Raw genomic sequence first — 17,399 nt, forward strand, 5'->3', positions numbered from 1 at the left:
ACAACACCAATGTAGGACATGGTTAATGAAATGGTTTTGATGAAATGCTTAGGCGAGATTTTCTAAAAGGTTAGGAATCAGAATCTATGTAGATAGATGGTTGATGAATCTCAATCCTAGCACAAGTACATATTTCCACGAAGTGTTGAGACACATAATATGCAAAAATCTCACATTAAGATTATTGTATGTGTGGCATGATGTTTTGTCTAATGGACAATGTCTTAACCCGTTGGATGAGAAAAAGGAAACCATGATATTTACTGCACTAGATGCACCATATGATATGAGCATAAACAATAAATACCAAAATGGTCGAAGTGTTCATCACTAGATCACTATCAAGAAGGTCTCTGGATTTGATAAAAGGACTTGATGTTCCTTTTCTTAAGAGTAGATGGGAATAATCATTGTAAAGGAGTTACAATGATGTTATTCCAAAATTTATGAACTATATATTCATATCACAATATAAACTAAATGTTATGCTTGGATGACAACTGTATAAGTTGAAAACAGTTTTCAGATAGTTGTCGTTTTTAGTACAAAGGTCAAATATATGATTTGGATCATTTTGCAAATTCTTGAGAAGAAAATTATGTTTCTTGTATTTCAGATCCCATTGATCTTATTCATGATGATAATGGGTAAATCTTGCAAGTTCATAATACTAGATCTCACTATCGATCCATATATATATATATATATATATATATATATATATATATATATATATATATATATATATATATATATATATATATATATATATATTGACACTTCAATTTATTTTGATAGAAGATCGAAAATTAAAAATGAAAGAGGTGCATATTACCAACATAGAAAAAAGTTCCTTATACCCTAATAAAGTATCATGCTTAGATGATACTTGACGCACACAATGGGCAAATAGATGTTAAATCAATATCTGATTAGCTCTAGTGCTAGTGGGAGATTGTTAGAGCAAGCCCTAATAGCCAATTAATATTACCTTAATATGCTTTTGTATCATGACCTTGATATTTATTGTTTGTTAACATATATACTTATTAGGCATTGTATTTATTATGTTATTTGTATATGACATAATAAAGTCCTTAGAATAATTAGTTAATTAATGACCTATTAAGTGTGACTTAATGGTGAGACCTCATTAAACACAAGGATGTTATTCTTAAAGTATATGTAGTCAAGCTATACTGTCAAATTGGACAACAATAATGCACAGAGACTATTATGTAAGTAGACAGATGACCGTATCTCACGGGTCATGGATATGAGATATCAAGTCTTCACATAGGTATAAATATTAGGAGTAATATTTATACTAGATTGACCCACCACGATAATACTACATAATTTGTTATGTAAGTGTCATAAGTTATTCTCATAGTGATAGTGGTGTATACCACCCTTTAACCTGAAATCACTATGGACCCTAGATGTGGAATCAATTACTTTATTGCCAATCAAACGTTGTCCGTAAGAGGATAACCATAATGATGGTTGATGGGTATTTTACAAATCATGTTGAGGGACATGAGTGACCTAGATGGGATTTGTCCCTCCTACATATACGGGAATAATATATGTGGGTCCCTTGATAGAGTATGACTGAAAATGCATGGTCGTGCTCAAATATGTCGATATCAGATATTTGGCTTATTTGTTGTTATCAAGTATACTCAGGGATCAAGGAATTAAATATTGGACTATACAAGGGTGAGACACTCTATGTCTTGTGTTCAATATAGATATAAGGGCAAAAGGATAATTATACACATGATCATTATCACAAAAAGGTTTTTTCATATCACACGACATTCTCGTCACTTGGGTAGCAATGATGTGTTGGTAGATACCACTCAATGTTTATAATATTAAATAGGGGATTTAATATTATTGCCAACGTTACGAGAACCTACAGGGTCACATGAATAGAGTACTTATCGTGGAATGGATGAATAAATTAAGAGAAACTCTAACCCCACCCCTTGGATCTCTTATCCACCATGCGTGCTTCTAAAATTGCCCCTCTGCTTCCGTAGATGTACGTCCGAAAGCACCTTTTTTTACATTTGCGTAAAAATGTTCCGTAGATGCACATACGGAACACTTTGTAGGTACATTTACGGATAAACCCGTAACAAGTAAACCAGAAAAACAACATTTGTGATGATAAAAGCAACATTCATTGATTAAAAGCGGTCAGTATTACATCGATAACTCCAAAAGAAAATTAAATATTACATATCAATATCCTGGTGGACACTTTCCCATCTCTAAGATTTGCTTGACCGTTCTTTGGATCGTTGCTACAAACTCGAGTGGGATTTTCTTTTCAAAACCTTCATACATTTGCCACATTACAAAAACATCCGCTTGGTTATTGAGCTCAAAGTTGCTGTAAACGACGCTCCCTCCGTTGTCAAATGAAGGTGATCGATACTCGAGCTTCACAGCCTTCTGTTTGTGCTCATAATACGAAGGAGCCCGTGTAGTCGAGTTGTCATTCGGCGTAGGCTTCAATTTCTTCGGAGCACCCTTTGTCTTAGCTGGTTGAAAAGGAGGTTTCATATTGGTTGTTTCGGGATATCCAATCTTCCGCTATTGTTCTTTGATGTGGATTTTCATGTTGTCATCGGCCTATGAAAACCCCTCTTGCATCGCTTCCAATTCGGAAGTAATAGAGATATTCGATTTTTCTCCTTTAATGCAACCATCATCATCAAAACTAAATCTTTTCTAATGACGGATAATGTAATACGGTGGGAGAACTGAATTTTTTGGGTTTTTATCCAAATGTGCGGATAGCTAGAGTCGGCGGGTAATGTAATTTGGTGGAAGAACCGACTTTTCTTTTATCCAATAAGGAAAGGCTGAAAAGAACGGGAAAGACCTTGATAGATTTTGAGTTCGGGGGGTAAGTTATACAAAGGGAAGGTATTAGCACCCTTTGTATCCATGGTTATCCATGGGCTCTTAAATTTTTAGCTCACTTTACTTGCTTTTTGAAAAGTAGTGTGTGTTTAGAAAATATTTCGTAAAAGTTTAACTTTATAATAATTTTTTTTTGAAATAAAAGATTATATATATTTCAAAATGTCAATTACAAACAAGAGACCGAAGTCCCACTAAAACAAATAGTTACATCATTAGCAAAGCTAGCCTTTTCTATATTTTTGGTGTACCCACCCTCTATAAGAAATAACATCAATGATGTTCTTGGTTATGCTCATACTATCCGAATTATTCCCAAATATGACAGCATTTCTATAACACCATACTTCATAGATTGTCTCAGCTATGCATATTTTCAGAATACCAGCTAGACTGATTTTGTTTTTAGTATCGCTCTTTATCCATTCAAGCTCATGCTCCCAACGTTGAGGTTGATGGTTGATACCCAGCCATCCAAGGACCTCTTTCCAAATCTTGTTTGTCTCACTGCATTCAAACAGTAGATGGTCTATGGTTTCAACTTTCACTTTACATTGCACACAAGTATCTTCATGAATGAAGCCAAATCTTTTTAACCTGGCTTTTGTGGCTAAACGACCATGGTATGATAAACATAAGTATAAAATAGCTCTAGGCCTCGCATAATTCTTTTGAATCATGTGTTTCCAATTAACCTCAACAACCACATCCATAGCTCTATCATACACCTTCTTCATGGAAAATCTACTGTTAACCTGCATTTGATCCCATAAAGGTTGATAGTAATGAATGTCTTCCCTGACAGCCATGATAGCCTTCAACATCTAAGTAGTAGTTATACTCACTTGAGCATCTTAGAGACTCTTATTTTCTAGAAAATAACCATGGACCCAACACACCCACAAATTATCTCTCTTCATATTAATGTTCCAAAGACATTTCAGCATTGCAATTCTATTCCAGACTTCCAATTTATGATGTTAAGACCACCCTTCCTTACAGGGCTACACATTGTTTTCCAAGCGACATGGCTCTTTCTACTTTTCTCTTTACCAGCCCATATAAAAGCTTTGCATATAGAGTCAATCTTGTGAATCACACCTTTGGGAATAGGGAAACAATTCATCCAATATTGGGCTACTACAGTGGTCACACTTTTAACCAACTCGATACGACCTGCAGTACTAAGCAACTTGGCTGTCTAGTGTCTTACCTTACCAACAATTTTCTCAATCAGAGGCTGGTATTGTGCTATGCTTAGCTTCTTACAAGTTAAGGGAATACCTAGGTATCTTACAGGAAGGCTTCCAACACTGAATCCTAGAAGGCTTCTGATTTTTCTCATTGTTTCTTCATCCAAGCCACTGCAAAACATCTTGCATTTGTGAGGATTCACTTGCAGACCCGTGGATTCTGAAAACTCCTTGAAAGTTGTAAGGAGAAGCTCAACAGAATGGTAATCACCCCTACTAAACAACAAAACATCATCTGCAAAAGCAAAATAAGTTAGACCAATCTTTTCACACTTACTATAATGGTTGAAATCAGGATTTTGTTGCATCTTGCACATAATTTTGTTCATATATTCCATCAAGATGACAAAGAGCAAGGGGGAAATGGGATCCCCTTGCCTAATGCCTCTTTTGGCTTCCATGAATTTTGTAAATTCTCCATTAACATTAAATCTATAAGTCACAGAAGTTTTAGCAGCCATGATCCATTGTATGAATTTAGTAGGAATACCTATCTCATGAAGAACACAACTCAGAGCTGTCCAATCAATCATATCATAAGCTTTCTGTAAATCTAACTGAAACATACATCTAAGGGTGCCCCCTTTTCTACCATAGCCTTTCAGCAGTTCAAAAGCTAAGAAAATATGGTTTTGAATACTCTGTCTAGGCACAAAAGCTGCCTGGCTTTGGTGAATTACTTCAAGCAGGACATCCCCTAATCTTTTAGTTAAAATCCTGGAGATTATTTTATAGAAAACAGTGCAACCAGTTATATGCCTAAATTCCTTAACAGTCTTAGCAGCATCAATCTTTGGGATAAGAGTTATAATAGTACTATTGAAGGCTTTAGTGATCATACCTTTTTGAAAGAACTCCTGGATGGCTCTCATGACATCATCTTTTATTATATGCCAACTAGCTTTGTAGAACTTTGCTCCAAACCCATCAATGCCTTGAGATTTTAAGTCACCAATTCCTTGGAGGGCATCTTCAATTTCTTTCTCAGTGACCTGAGCAGTACGAGCATTACCTTGCATTTGATTCAACTGCTTCCCATTCCTCATAGCATCAATATCAACCATTTTAAGATGATTAGCTCTACTTCCCATCAGACTTTTATAGAATTGCAATACCTCAGTTTTGATATCCTCATGATTGGTAATCGCAGTGCCATCCTCTTTATATAATATGTCCATACTCTTACGTTTGCTTCTGGTTTTGATGGAAGCATAGAAGTAAGCACTGTTGCTGTCTCCCAATCTCAGCCAGTCAATTTTTGCTTTTTGCATCAACACCTTCTCTTCAAGAGTATGCCATCTTATAAGATCCTCTATACATTGCTTCACTTGGTCAATGCAATTACTATTCATCATATTTAGATTAAGGTCATGCTGGGCTTTTTCCAACTCAATTCTAGCCTTTTCCATTTGAGCCTTCATTTGGCGTATATTTTTACTAAACTGAGTCAAGACTGGCTTTAACCTTTGCATTTTTCTCCAGAGCACATACATAGCAGTCTCCTGTATAGGTAGTGTCCAACTAGTTCTTACCACTTCATCATAACCATTCAAAGAAGTAATACAGTTATAAAATTTGAATCTCCTATTTCGAGTGAAATTGCAAACTTTATCTTCTATACTCAAAAGGGTATGATCATATACACTTGCTGGAAGGCACTTAAATTGACTCTCAATTCTATATTGAAACCAATAAGTATTACCAAGGACATGATCAATACGCGAATAAATGGTCCCTGTGCAATGCTTATTATTCCATGTGAAGTAATCTCCTATACTTTCCATTTCACTCAGTCCAGTTCTAGTCATCATGTCATGAAGATCAGAATACTCTGCCTTTATCACAAGTCTACCTCTAATTATATCCTGGGCTGACATCAAATTATTAAAATCACCCATAATGCGCCATGGCCCCATATTTGCATTTTGAAATCTCTCAATGGTACTCAAGAGACTTCTCCTTTAGACTAAATGATTCTGCATAAACAGCAGTTAGCCAGAACTTGAAACCTCCATACTGATCATACATACCACAATGTATAATTTGGTCAATACTATTTAAAAGATTAATATCCAATCTAGCTTCATTCCAAGTAATCCATATTCTACCATTAGCATGCCTATCATAATTGTCAAGATAGTTATCATACAATTGCAGGTGATCTTTAACTCTCTTGGCCTTAGACAATTTGACTCTAGTTTCTAAGAGAATCATGATATCAGGTTTAAGCCTATGGAGATGGGAGCTTATCTCACGTAGCTTACCTGAATTATAAATCCCCCTAACATTCCATGAGGCTAACATGGATCCCTTTCCCTGGCTACTAGAGGTTCACTTAAAGCCTCAAAAGCCTCAAAACCATTCATACAATTTACTTCAGATGTATTACCAATGAACATGATTCTCTTACCTCTATCTTTGATAGCTTTCACTCTTGTCCATTCTTCAACATTATGTTCATGGTGTTCGGTAGTAGTCCTGATCACATCTTCCTTAGGAGTCTCAATAGTGGGTTATATCTCCACAGGAGGATTTGGCTTAGGCTTCCATATCCTTTCCTTCTTCTTGACAGGGTCCTTGCAGCTATGTCTTATGCATTTACATCTTTCACAATACATAGGTCGCCATTCATACTCCACTTGTTGGTTAAGTTTTTTGCCTTCATATTCTTTTATAGATATTTCCTTTACCAGTTCCTTGGTGATGTCAACTTCAACTAGGATGCAGGCATAACATACTCTAAACATGCTCGCTGTGCATTCGTCCGTTACCAAAGGTACTCCGAGTGCACTACCTATTTTACTCAGACTCTTCGCCCCTCATAGGTATATAGGGAGTTGAGGAAGCTTTACCCATATAGGTAGAGTACGCAACATATCTCCTTTTAGGTTGAAATCCGGTTTCCATTCCATCAGGAGCAAAGGGATATTTCGCAATGTGTAAGGTCCCTTCATCAGTACTTCATCCTTATCAGCGTGTGATTGGAATCTGAGGATGAAATATCCCTCGTCATTGTAGTATAGATCAGGAAATTTGATGAAGTTCCATGTCTTCTGCAGACAGTTCTTCACCATGTTCATGCTTAGATCTTCTCCAAACGCATACATGATGAGTGAAGATTCCTAGAACAAGATTTCAGACTCGATATCTTCTGCCACAATATCAATTTCCACTGTTCCATCAATCAGCATTGGTGCTACAAATTGAATCGCGAGTCCTTTTGTTTGATTTCTATTCTCCGATAGAACATCCACCCAAAGTTTTCACGGTCTGCATTCCTTCTTCTTCCCATTATCTAGGGTTTGAACATCCCTAGGGTTGCTTTGCTCTTCTTCCTCTATCACAGGTTCCTCTTGTATCGGTTTAATTGGTGGGGTTGTGTTCTTCTTCACCGTAGAGTGCGATGATAATGAAGTTAGGGGTGGCGGTGGTGCCAAAATTGGCCTCCCACGTCCTCGTTTCCCTTTCGCTCCCATCTTTTTCTTTAAAAACTATGAATGTATACAAAGTGTTTTTTTTAATGTTAGTGTTAACTTTATAATAATTCTCGTATGAATGTATACAAGGTGTTTATTTTTTGAAAATATTTTGGAGGTGTGAGGCGTGAAAAATAATTGATTTGTGTGCAAGCATTTAAGAGTGTCTCACCCGCTCAAGGTCGTTCTTGCTATTTTCCTTCTCCCTTTGGGATAAAACTGTCCTTATCATTAGTCGGTAAGTAGCCTTTTCTTTTGGATGTGAAGGGACAGGCGTAGGGTCATCGAATGGTCATAGAAGGCAACATTTGTAAGGATACCTTAGAAATTTTGAAGGGACTATCATCATTTTTCGTAGGTTCATCAAGGGACAAGATCGTCTTTTTCGGAGGCAACTCGAAGGGTCATCGAGGGACTATGATCTTTTGTACTGAAGGGACTATGATGATTTAGTCGTAAGCATCTTTTGCTAAGATACCTCTACGTTCAAGGGACATGACCACTTGTAAGGCAACGAAGAAAGGGTTACCCTAGAGGTGCTAGTGTGAAGAGTGTTTGCTTTCACTTACTTAATTTTGGACTAGGGTTTTCTAGAATTCGTTTTAGTCTTGTCATTAAAACCCTAGTTACTAACAATTAATATTTACAAGAATTTAAAGTGCGAAAAAAATAAAATTCCTACGCTATTACAAACTGTGAGCAGTTACATAATTATAAAAAATGCGGAATTTGAATCTACGCTATTACAATTGGTGAACAATTACAATTAAAAATAGAAAGAAAATAAATAATCAGGAAAAAGAAGGTTAATGTTTGAAAAAAGTTTTAGGGGTAATAGAAACCTAATTCTAATTAATTGAAATTAAACCTAGTTAATTAAAACCTAAATCGAAATTGATTTTAATGAACCCTAATTAACTAAATTTATCTAAATCCTAAGGTTATTAGTCCTAATTAACGAAGTTAATTAATTAAACTATTCGGCCAAGAAAACCTAATTATCTAATTAACTAAATTAAATTAATTAATTATTTGGCTAAAAACATAATTTAAATTAATCATCCTAAACCTAAAATTAAGACTAACCTTAATTATTTGGCCAAACCTTTATTATTAAGGTTTTTAACAAATGACTCATGGTTAGTGAAGGTTTGTGATTATGTTAATTATCGATTGATAAATTAGAAAATAAAGTGATATAAGCAAAGAAAAATAAGAAGCCGAAAAATTGTGTGGGGTGGGAATTGAATCCTCCCCTTTGAAGTCACAGGATAAAGCTCCATCCACTTGGCCAATCACGTTGGTGCACTAAGGAATGACTTACACTCAATTCATAGGAAACCGTGACACTTGGTTGAAGTGATTCACGGGGTTTTGAATGTTTGTGATGATTGAAATAACTTCCGATCAACCTCTAGATGCTTGTTTGATCCTTAGGAAAGCTTGGAGATGGCTGCAAGATTGAAACCGATCTGCCCTGTTTTTTGAAGCTTTTTTGCGAGTTGGAATAGTGTTGATGGAGCAAGAATCCTTCCTTGTTGGAGCAAGAATTTTTTGTCCTCCACCTCTTGGTAATGAATTGTTGTCTACTTATAGTAGAGTGAATTAGGTCAACTTGTTTGCAAAGAAATCATGAGATTGGATGATTGGAGATTTGATTGGAAATTTGCATGAAAAGATTCCATATTTGCTCAATCTTGTACCAAAAATTGTCACATGATTTCTCCATCACAAAGATATGATTTTCGATTCATGATTTGATTTGAAAATCATATCTGCATGTCTAAACTATATTAATTGGTATTTTATTTGATTTATTTTGATTTTAATTGAATAAAATCATAATAAAAAGAAATAAAAAATCACTAAAAATTTATGAATAGATTTAGGGGTTCTTGATAAGGTCAAAATCATGTTTAGATCTTAAAAGATAGGTCAATTGGTTCAAAAATTCAAGTTTTATCATTTTGAGTTGTATGAATTTTCTCAAAATTGCCCAACTTGTGCATCTCATATCTTTCTTGATTTTTATCATATGAGGGTGATCTTGGACTTTTTGGAAACCTCAAGATGTCTCTTACAACTTCCTTGTTGGTCATCCTTTCATTTGAAGCCTTTATCATTTTGTAAACATTTATGAGAAAATGTGTGTTTTTGTTGACTTTCAAAATGACATGTAATGTACGGGCTCGTATCTCTCAAATGAAGCAATTTTTTGGAAAAACCTATAAGAGAAAAATTTGTAGAGAATAGAATTTCTTTCAAAACGAGCTTTGGTTGAGGAATTTATGATGAAGTATGTTGTCATACCCCAAAATTTGCCCATATTATTTCCCTCATTCAAATTCAAAGTCAAGGCACATGGCTCAAAGGCATCCCTCCTAAACAAGGCTCAAGGAACCAGGGTTTTGTTGTTCTGAAGAAAAATCAATGGATCAAAAGCTCCAACACATACCACATGGTCTATGATACCCCACACTACCTCCATGACAAGTTTCAGGTCTTAATTCAAAAGATTGATCATTCAATTGCTCAGAAAGTCAATAGTCGACTAGTTTGTCCTAAAAGTCAACTGTGGTCAAAGTACAGTTAAAACTCCTGATTTTTTGTCAACACCCTCATATTGAAGTATAATTCACCATTTGATCAAGAACTGATCATGGTTCATCAAGGAAAGATCAGAAATCAACAATTCCAAAAGTTTCTAAATTAGGGTTTTCATAGGAGAAAGTCAACTGAACTTTGACCAGCCATAACTCCCACATGGAACATCATAAATTTTCCCTCCAAAGCTCATCTTTAAGGAAATTTGATTCTCTACAAGTTTTTGTCTCACAAGCCAAGGCTAAAAATTCTTCATTGGGGAGATATGGACCAAAACATTATAGATCATTTTCAAAAGTCAACAAAAAGTCACTTTTTTCAAAAGGACGTATAAGGAGCATGGAAAATTATTTTGATATGAGACTAAAGACACTGGTTAGAGGACTCTCTAAGGTTTCTAAAAAGTCCTAGAACTCTTCCATACCTCAAAAACTGAGAGAGATGGGCCTTGTCAAAGTTGGACTATTCGTGAGGGAAAAATGTGAAAGAATTGGAATATTTTTGCAAATGGGCCCAAGTTATTTTGATTCAATCTTGATCCACAAGTTACCCAAGGCCTAAAAATCAATTGCCACGAATTTGCTTAAATTATTTGATTTATTATGAATTTTATTCATTTTAAAATATCATTTAAATCAAATAAATCAAGGGAAAATTAAAGGTTTGATTAAAAAAATATATTCCAATCATATTCAATCATTCAATAGGCCAATATTTGATTGAAATTCGTTCAAGAGAGATTGGAGAGAGATTAGTGCAAATTTGGCCAAGTTTAGAAAGTTTGGAAGAAATTTTCAATCAAGATTCAATCTCTTGATTCAAAGAGATTTGGACCAACATTTTCAACCTAAATTCACTTAATATATATATATATATAGAATTCGTGCCAATGTAGGAGGGGGCTTCATAAGGGTTTTTGCAGCCAAGAGCACCAAGAACAAGGCTTATTTTTTTCATAAAAAACTCAATTCGGTTTCAAAGATTGGTGAAGGTTCAAAGAGTTTTAATCATTGCTACGCGTTCCTTAGATGTTTTTGAAGCTATATCAATCATCATCAAGCCTTGAAGCCTCGAGAATCACGTTCACATAGCCACGGTTTGCACAATTTTTCTCAAACACATCGCTGTTAATTCGTGCGATTTAAATGAATTTTAAGCATATGTACATGTTCATATGATTGTGTGGAGTGTTTTTGAATTGTCAATTGCAAGGTTTGGCACGTGAATGGTTCCATGCCATTGTTAGGGTTCCTATTCGTAATTTTGGGGAATTTTGACCACAGACGATTTCAGACCAAATTAATAGTCTCATTAGGTTCGTAATGCTGTGATTAGTCGATCTGGGCTGTTAGTTTGTGTTTTTTTGTTGATAATTTCCAGGTTCAGGGGGAAGAGCATATAGCTACGCGTAAAAAACCGTTGTTGTAGGTTTTGGCTACGACTGTGGTCCGTAGGTAAAACCCTGGTTTTTTCTCAAGGAAAGAGACGGAGTCGTGGCGTCACCGGATTGGCCCAGTTCAAATTCCTTTGGCCCGCGTGCAGACTAAGGTGACACCGGATCCGATGTGTCTCTCTCATGTGCTTACGGTGTGCTCTCGTTTCCTCAGCCATTGGATCTGCTTCCGGATTGATCCAGCGCCTGTCAACCTGATGGCACATCATACACCTCCACCAGTGTGCAACACTGGATTAAAAGCTAAGATTTTTAATTTTTAATTTATGTATTATTATATAAACCTATTTATATTTATTTATATATATTGGTTTTTACTTGTTTTTTTAATTAGTTTTCTTCTAAAAAACCTTTTATAATAATAATAATAATATTTATATATTATTTATATTAATAATATATTTTTTATAATATACTTATTTATCTATTTTCTTTTACATTATTTATTTCATTTATAATACTTAATATATTTATTTATCTTATTTAGATAATTTATTTAAATATCTTTCATAATTCACATTTATTTTATTTTCCTTCATAAAATCATAAAAAATGTTTTTCTCCTGATTATATTTTCTTTCCTTTGATTTAATTAATTAGGTTGCAAAACCAATAATTAATTAAATCGATTGTGTTGCTTTATTCAATTTACACCCGAATCAGGATTTATGAGAATTTGCCCTACACTAAAAATATTTCTTTTTTCTGTGTCTTTCTCAGGGTTGCTCTTCCAATACACTCCGACTATGCGCCACGCCTTCACAAAGCTAAGTCCCGATCAAATTTCTTTTATTATTTCTCTTTCTTTTCTTTTATAATACAATGTTATTTTCCCTTATTCTTTTTAAATATTTATTCTGCTTTGTCAGTGAAAGAACTTTCATAGACTTACTGTATTTTATTTTTCTGTCAATTCTCTGAGGGTCTGATTCAATGCTCAAGGCAACCTCCGACTATCAACCTTCATCAATCGAAGCTAAGTTCTTTATACATTTTCCTTTTTCTTTTATCCTTACATTTTTTATTAGGGTTGACCTTACCTGTTTCTGAATTAATAATGCACTCACCCCTGTTGGTTTCTATTTTTCCCACCTTTTCAGGGTTTGACAACCGCCAAAGCTCAAATAGTCGGTAACCCTAAAAACTCTTACCTCTTCTATTTTTGCCTAATTATTACTTATGTCAAACCCGCTGGATTCATATTACCTTCCTCATATTCTTATGTATCTGCTTCTAGTCTGTATTGATTGGCCTTGAAGGCACTTAAATTGCTCTATACTTTCTGCTGTGGTTAGTAATCTTAGGGAGTGCAAGCCTTGAACTGAATCAGCATCACTAATTATAAGATTGAATTTCTGAATTAGTCACGTGATTGTTGCACCCACGCACACTTTTTGGTAACCCCTCTTGTTGCCTTGTTGCCGGTTGCCTGTTGCCTTGTGTTTTGTGCAGAATAGCCATGTCCCTCAAATACGAGGATACCTCAGCCATGTTGCCTCGATTATGCAAAGATCATAGGTCCCTAATGATGCTGCCTTCGATACACTAATATGATCTCGTCCCTCGGAAGTTGCCTACGAAAGGCTGAGGTGTCCTCTAGTTGCCTAAAACGAAAGGCTATTCTGGTCCTTCCCTTAGACTACCTGCCTCTCTATGGCATGGGACAATCTTATGGCGAACGACATTGCGACGACCCTTCAACCTCCGAATGAAAGGCTTCCTGCCCTCTTATGGCAAGGATAGACCCTTTCACCCTGAAAGGCTAAAAGAACCTTTTTACAAATATCAAGGTAATTTGCCCTTAATTGCATGCTCTGGTTTAAATTCCTTTTTCTACCATTTTCTTAAAAACTTCAATATGGCTACGCTCATTTACGAGCTAAAGTCCATATTTCTTTTCTTCTACATTTCTGAACGAAAAAGAGCAAAGCAATTAAGAGCCCATGGAAAACCATGGATGCAAAGGGTGCCTTACACCTTCCCTTTGCATAATTACCCCCTGAACCCTGTTTTTATTTAAAAGGTTTTTTCCTGTTCTTTTAGCCTTTCTGATATTTGGATAAAATAAAAGTCGGTGGCGACTCTTGCAATCCGCGACATTTCGATATTAAAAGTCAGTTCACCGTATTACATATGTGAAAGTTATAATTGGTCAAAGTTCAGTTGACTTCTCCTTAAGAAAATCCAAATTTAGTAACTTTTTCCTTTTGATGAATTTGAGATTTCTTTGAATCATGATCAACCCTTGACCAAAAGATGAATGTGACTTTAACACCTTGATGTTGGCCAAATATCTTGAAGTTTGATTGTATGTTGACCATAGTTGACTTTTTACCCAATACAATCGACTGTTGATTATCTGAGCAATTGACTGAAAATCTTGAGTTGTAAGTCTTGAAACTTAACATGGAAATACTTTGAGACATATGAGACACCATGAAGTCCACTTGAGGCCTTGGAAGTTCAATTTCCTTTTATGAAATCAATACCCTAGTTAGAGGTCCATTGCTTAGGAGGAGGCTTCGTCTGACGAAACCTTGAGTACCCTTGAGCAATTGAGAACCCTATGAGCATGAGGAGATCTCTTGAAAGAAATTGTCTTAAAATATGGAGGGAAAATTTTAGGGTACAACAGATGCCCCTGTTCAATTTTCTTAAACCTGAATAGATAGATTGGCATATTCACCATTCGTGATCTGAAGGTGGAAGAGGATTGAACGTTTAAGTTCCCGGAATTTTGCACTTACCGGTGTGTCATACCCCAAAATTTGCCCTCCCATATCCAATCAAAGGTTCCTCATTTCATCTCCAATAACTCAAGGTTCAAAGGCTTATTCAGGTCACTCTCTCCTAATCAAATATCTCCAAAACTAGGGTTTTCATTTTATCAAAGGATTGTGAATAATCAAATGGATCTCAAGGTGTCTCACATATATCAAGGCACCTCCATGTCAAAAGTCAAGCTTCCATTCCAAAGAGTGCTCACTCAATGGCTCAGATGACCAATAATCGACCATGTTGACCTAAAAGTCAACTATAATCAAAGTACAGTCAAACTTCAAGATTTTTGGTCAACATCAAGCATGTGAGTTTATATCCATCATTTGATCAAAGTTTGATCATGATCCATCAATAGAAACTCAGAAATGAACAAATTCAAATGGTTCAAATTAGGGTTTTTATAGGAAAAGTCAACTCAACATTGACTGGGCATAACTCTCTCATACTTTATCTGAAATTTTTCACTCAAAGCCTATTTTGAAGGAAATTGGATTCTCTACAACTTTGTCTCTCACAAGCCAAGGCCAGAAATGCATCATTCAAGAGATATGGTCTAAGAGATTATAGATCCTCCAAAAAGTCAATAAAATATACCTTTTGGGTCAAAGCTCATAACTCGAGCATGGAAGCTCCAATTGAGATGAAACCAAAAGGGGGCTTTAAAGGACTCTTTAAGCTTTCTAAAAAGTCCTAGAATGCATTTATATGATTGAAATTGAGGAAGTTATGAATTACACAAGTTGGTCGAATTTTAAGAAGGCCATGAAAGAAATGTTGTTCAATCTTGCAAATTTTCCAAATGGGCCCAAGATATTTTAATCTAAACTTATCCCTAAGCCCATCTATGGTCTCTAAAAGCATTTTCACACTCCCTTCTCTTTTATTTAATTTATTTTGAGTTTATTAATTAGAATTCGATTTTAATTAAATAAAATACAAATAGGAAAGGTAAGACATATTGGGCTCGATTGTCATTTGCCTTGAGGTCCATAAAACATCATGAAAAATAGCAAGAAACGTGCAAGGCATGATAGTATGAAGATTGGCCAAATTTAGAATTACATTGGAATTTTCAATCAAATATTCCTCCATGAATGCCAAATATTTGATCATGACTTCTAATCTAATTTCACCCCATATATAAGGAGAATATTTTCTGCATCAAGGGGGGACGAAAAATTGGTCAAAGAAGGCTAGGGTTTCAAGTTCAAAATATTCAAGAGGGGATGAGTTTTCATATCCATCATTCCAAGTAATTTCAAGGTTCAAAACTCATCCTGTTCCATTCCTGATACATCATAAAGTAGATCCAGGTAATATGCATCAGTGAATCACGTGTGGAGATCGTGTTCCACGCATATCACTTTTTGTTCATATTCTGAAAGTTCGTATATCATGTATCACGATGTTATAATGAGATTTGATGCTACTAACATGTTTCTGGATTGATTTAGGACAGTTATGATGCTTTACATTTGAGTTTGGGGACCGGAACCATGAGCCACCATTGTTAGGGCTAGGAATAAAACCGATTCGTTTTTTACGTTACAGGTCGTTTCAGGCCAAACCACCACCACCATCGTGTTCAGGAGGTACCAATTAGGGGATTTGGGCATTAAGTTTGTATAGTTAACGCGTTATGTGTGAGTTTTGGAAATTGCAGGAAAGCGAAGGATAATCCGCAGGAAAATGCATAGAGGATTCCGCAGGTAATTCCGCAGGGTTGAAGGATGAAGATGATGACCTGGAACGTTGAAAGCTTGACCATGACGCGTGCGTGTGTGATTGGTTGGTCGACTCTTTCCGGTTCTCTCTCTCCATTGCCATCATGCGCGTCACATTATCATTTGAGGGTCAACGATTCAGCACCCTCTTTGCCGTTCCTATTGGTTCACACAAGGGCGCTGGGGTCCACATTGAATATTTTATTTGACCAAGTCCATTACTGGCTTTGTTTTATATATTATTTATTTTATGTGTATTATAAACAACAAAGACAATCAGCACTGATGGCAAGGAGCAAACGTGAGTGGCTATAAGGGCAGGGGTTCGAACCTCTCCCATGACATTATTTTTCAACAATTGCCTCCTATGGATCATACGCTCTCCAGCCACATAAGGAATACGACGCAGCCTCACGTGTTAGCCACAAGATCTCCTACCATCCAGATCTAACACCCAGGAAAATGCATACACACCATAGACCTTCAAAGGCCATGCACATAGGATCCGATCCAGGTTTTTTTATTTATTCTCTTTATATTATCTGTACACAACTTATATGTTTATTTAATTGTAAAAGAAAAATGTATAGATTTAATTTAATTAATTTTAATTAGGATTAGAATATAATTAAAAATTAGGACTAGGGCTATATTAGATTTTTACGATTTATTCTCTCGATTATATCGATTATTTTCGATTTAAATTATTTAAGTGATTCTAATTATTATAATCACAAAAACTCTATTAAATTTACCAATACATTAGGGTTCGCCCAATCCCACTGGCCATTTGGCCAAAGTGTTAGGATTTAATTTATTATTCACTTCGATTAAATCAATTGATCGCGGTGGGTAATAATCAATTAATTATTTGAACAAATTAAAATAACATTTATTTTGGCTAAATGGTTTTAACCAAAGCTATTGGTTACGATGATTAGCATTTCCCTTTATCAAAATTCGTTATTATTTGTAATCGAATCTATCGACTATGAGGAGTAACGATATTTAAAATACACACATTTGCTATTCGTGATAATCGAATCTATCGATTATAGTGGTTAGCAATCCTCCCTTCAATCCGTTAACCATGGTGATCAAACCTATTGATCATCGCAACTAACGGTAACATATTAAACCAGGGTTGTACGCCCAAATCCTAACACAC

At 35.4% G+C, this 17,399-nt stretch overlaps 1 protein-coding gene across 1 annotated transcript; it reads right to left on the minus strand.

Annotated features, from left to right (window-relative positions):
* Positions 1-3,164: 3,164 nt before the first annotated feature.
* On the minus strand, positions 3,165-3,749 carry LOC131659173 (uncharacterized). The gene has a single exon (XM_058928398.1). The coding sequence runs from the start codon at positions 3,747-3,749 to the stop codon at positions 3,165-3,167; it is 585 nt and encodes a 194-aa protein (XP_058784381.1).
* Between the last annotated feature and the right edge of the window lie 13,650 nt (positions 3,750-17,399).

Source organism: Vicia villosa, linkage group LG3 (assembly GCF_029867415.1).
Source record: "Vicia villosa cultivar HV-30 ecotype Madison, WI linkage group LG3, Vvil1.0, whole genome shotgun sequence".
Classification (NCBI taxonomy): Eukaryota; Viridiplantae; Streptophyta; class Magnoliopsida; order Fabales; family Fabaceae; genus Vicia; species Vicia villosa.

Excerpts from the sequence above, each read along its gene's own strand:
- LOC131659173 (XM_058928398.1), bottom strand. The coding sequence starts at position 3,749 with ATGGCTGTCAGGGAAGACATTCATTACTATCAACCTTTATGGGATCAA.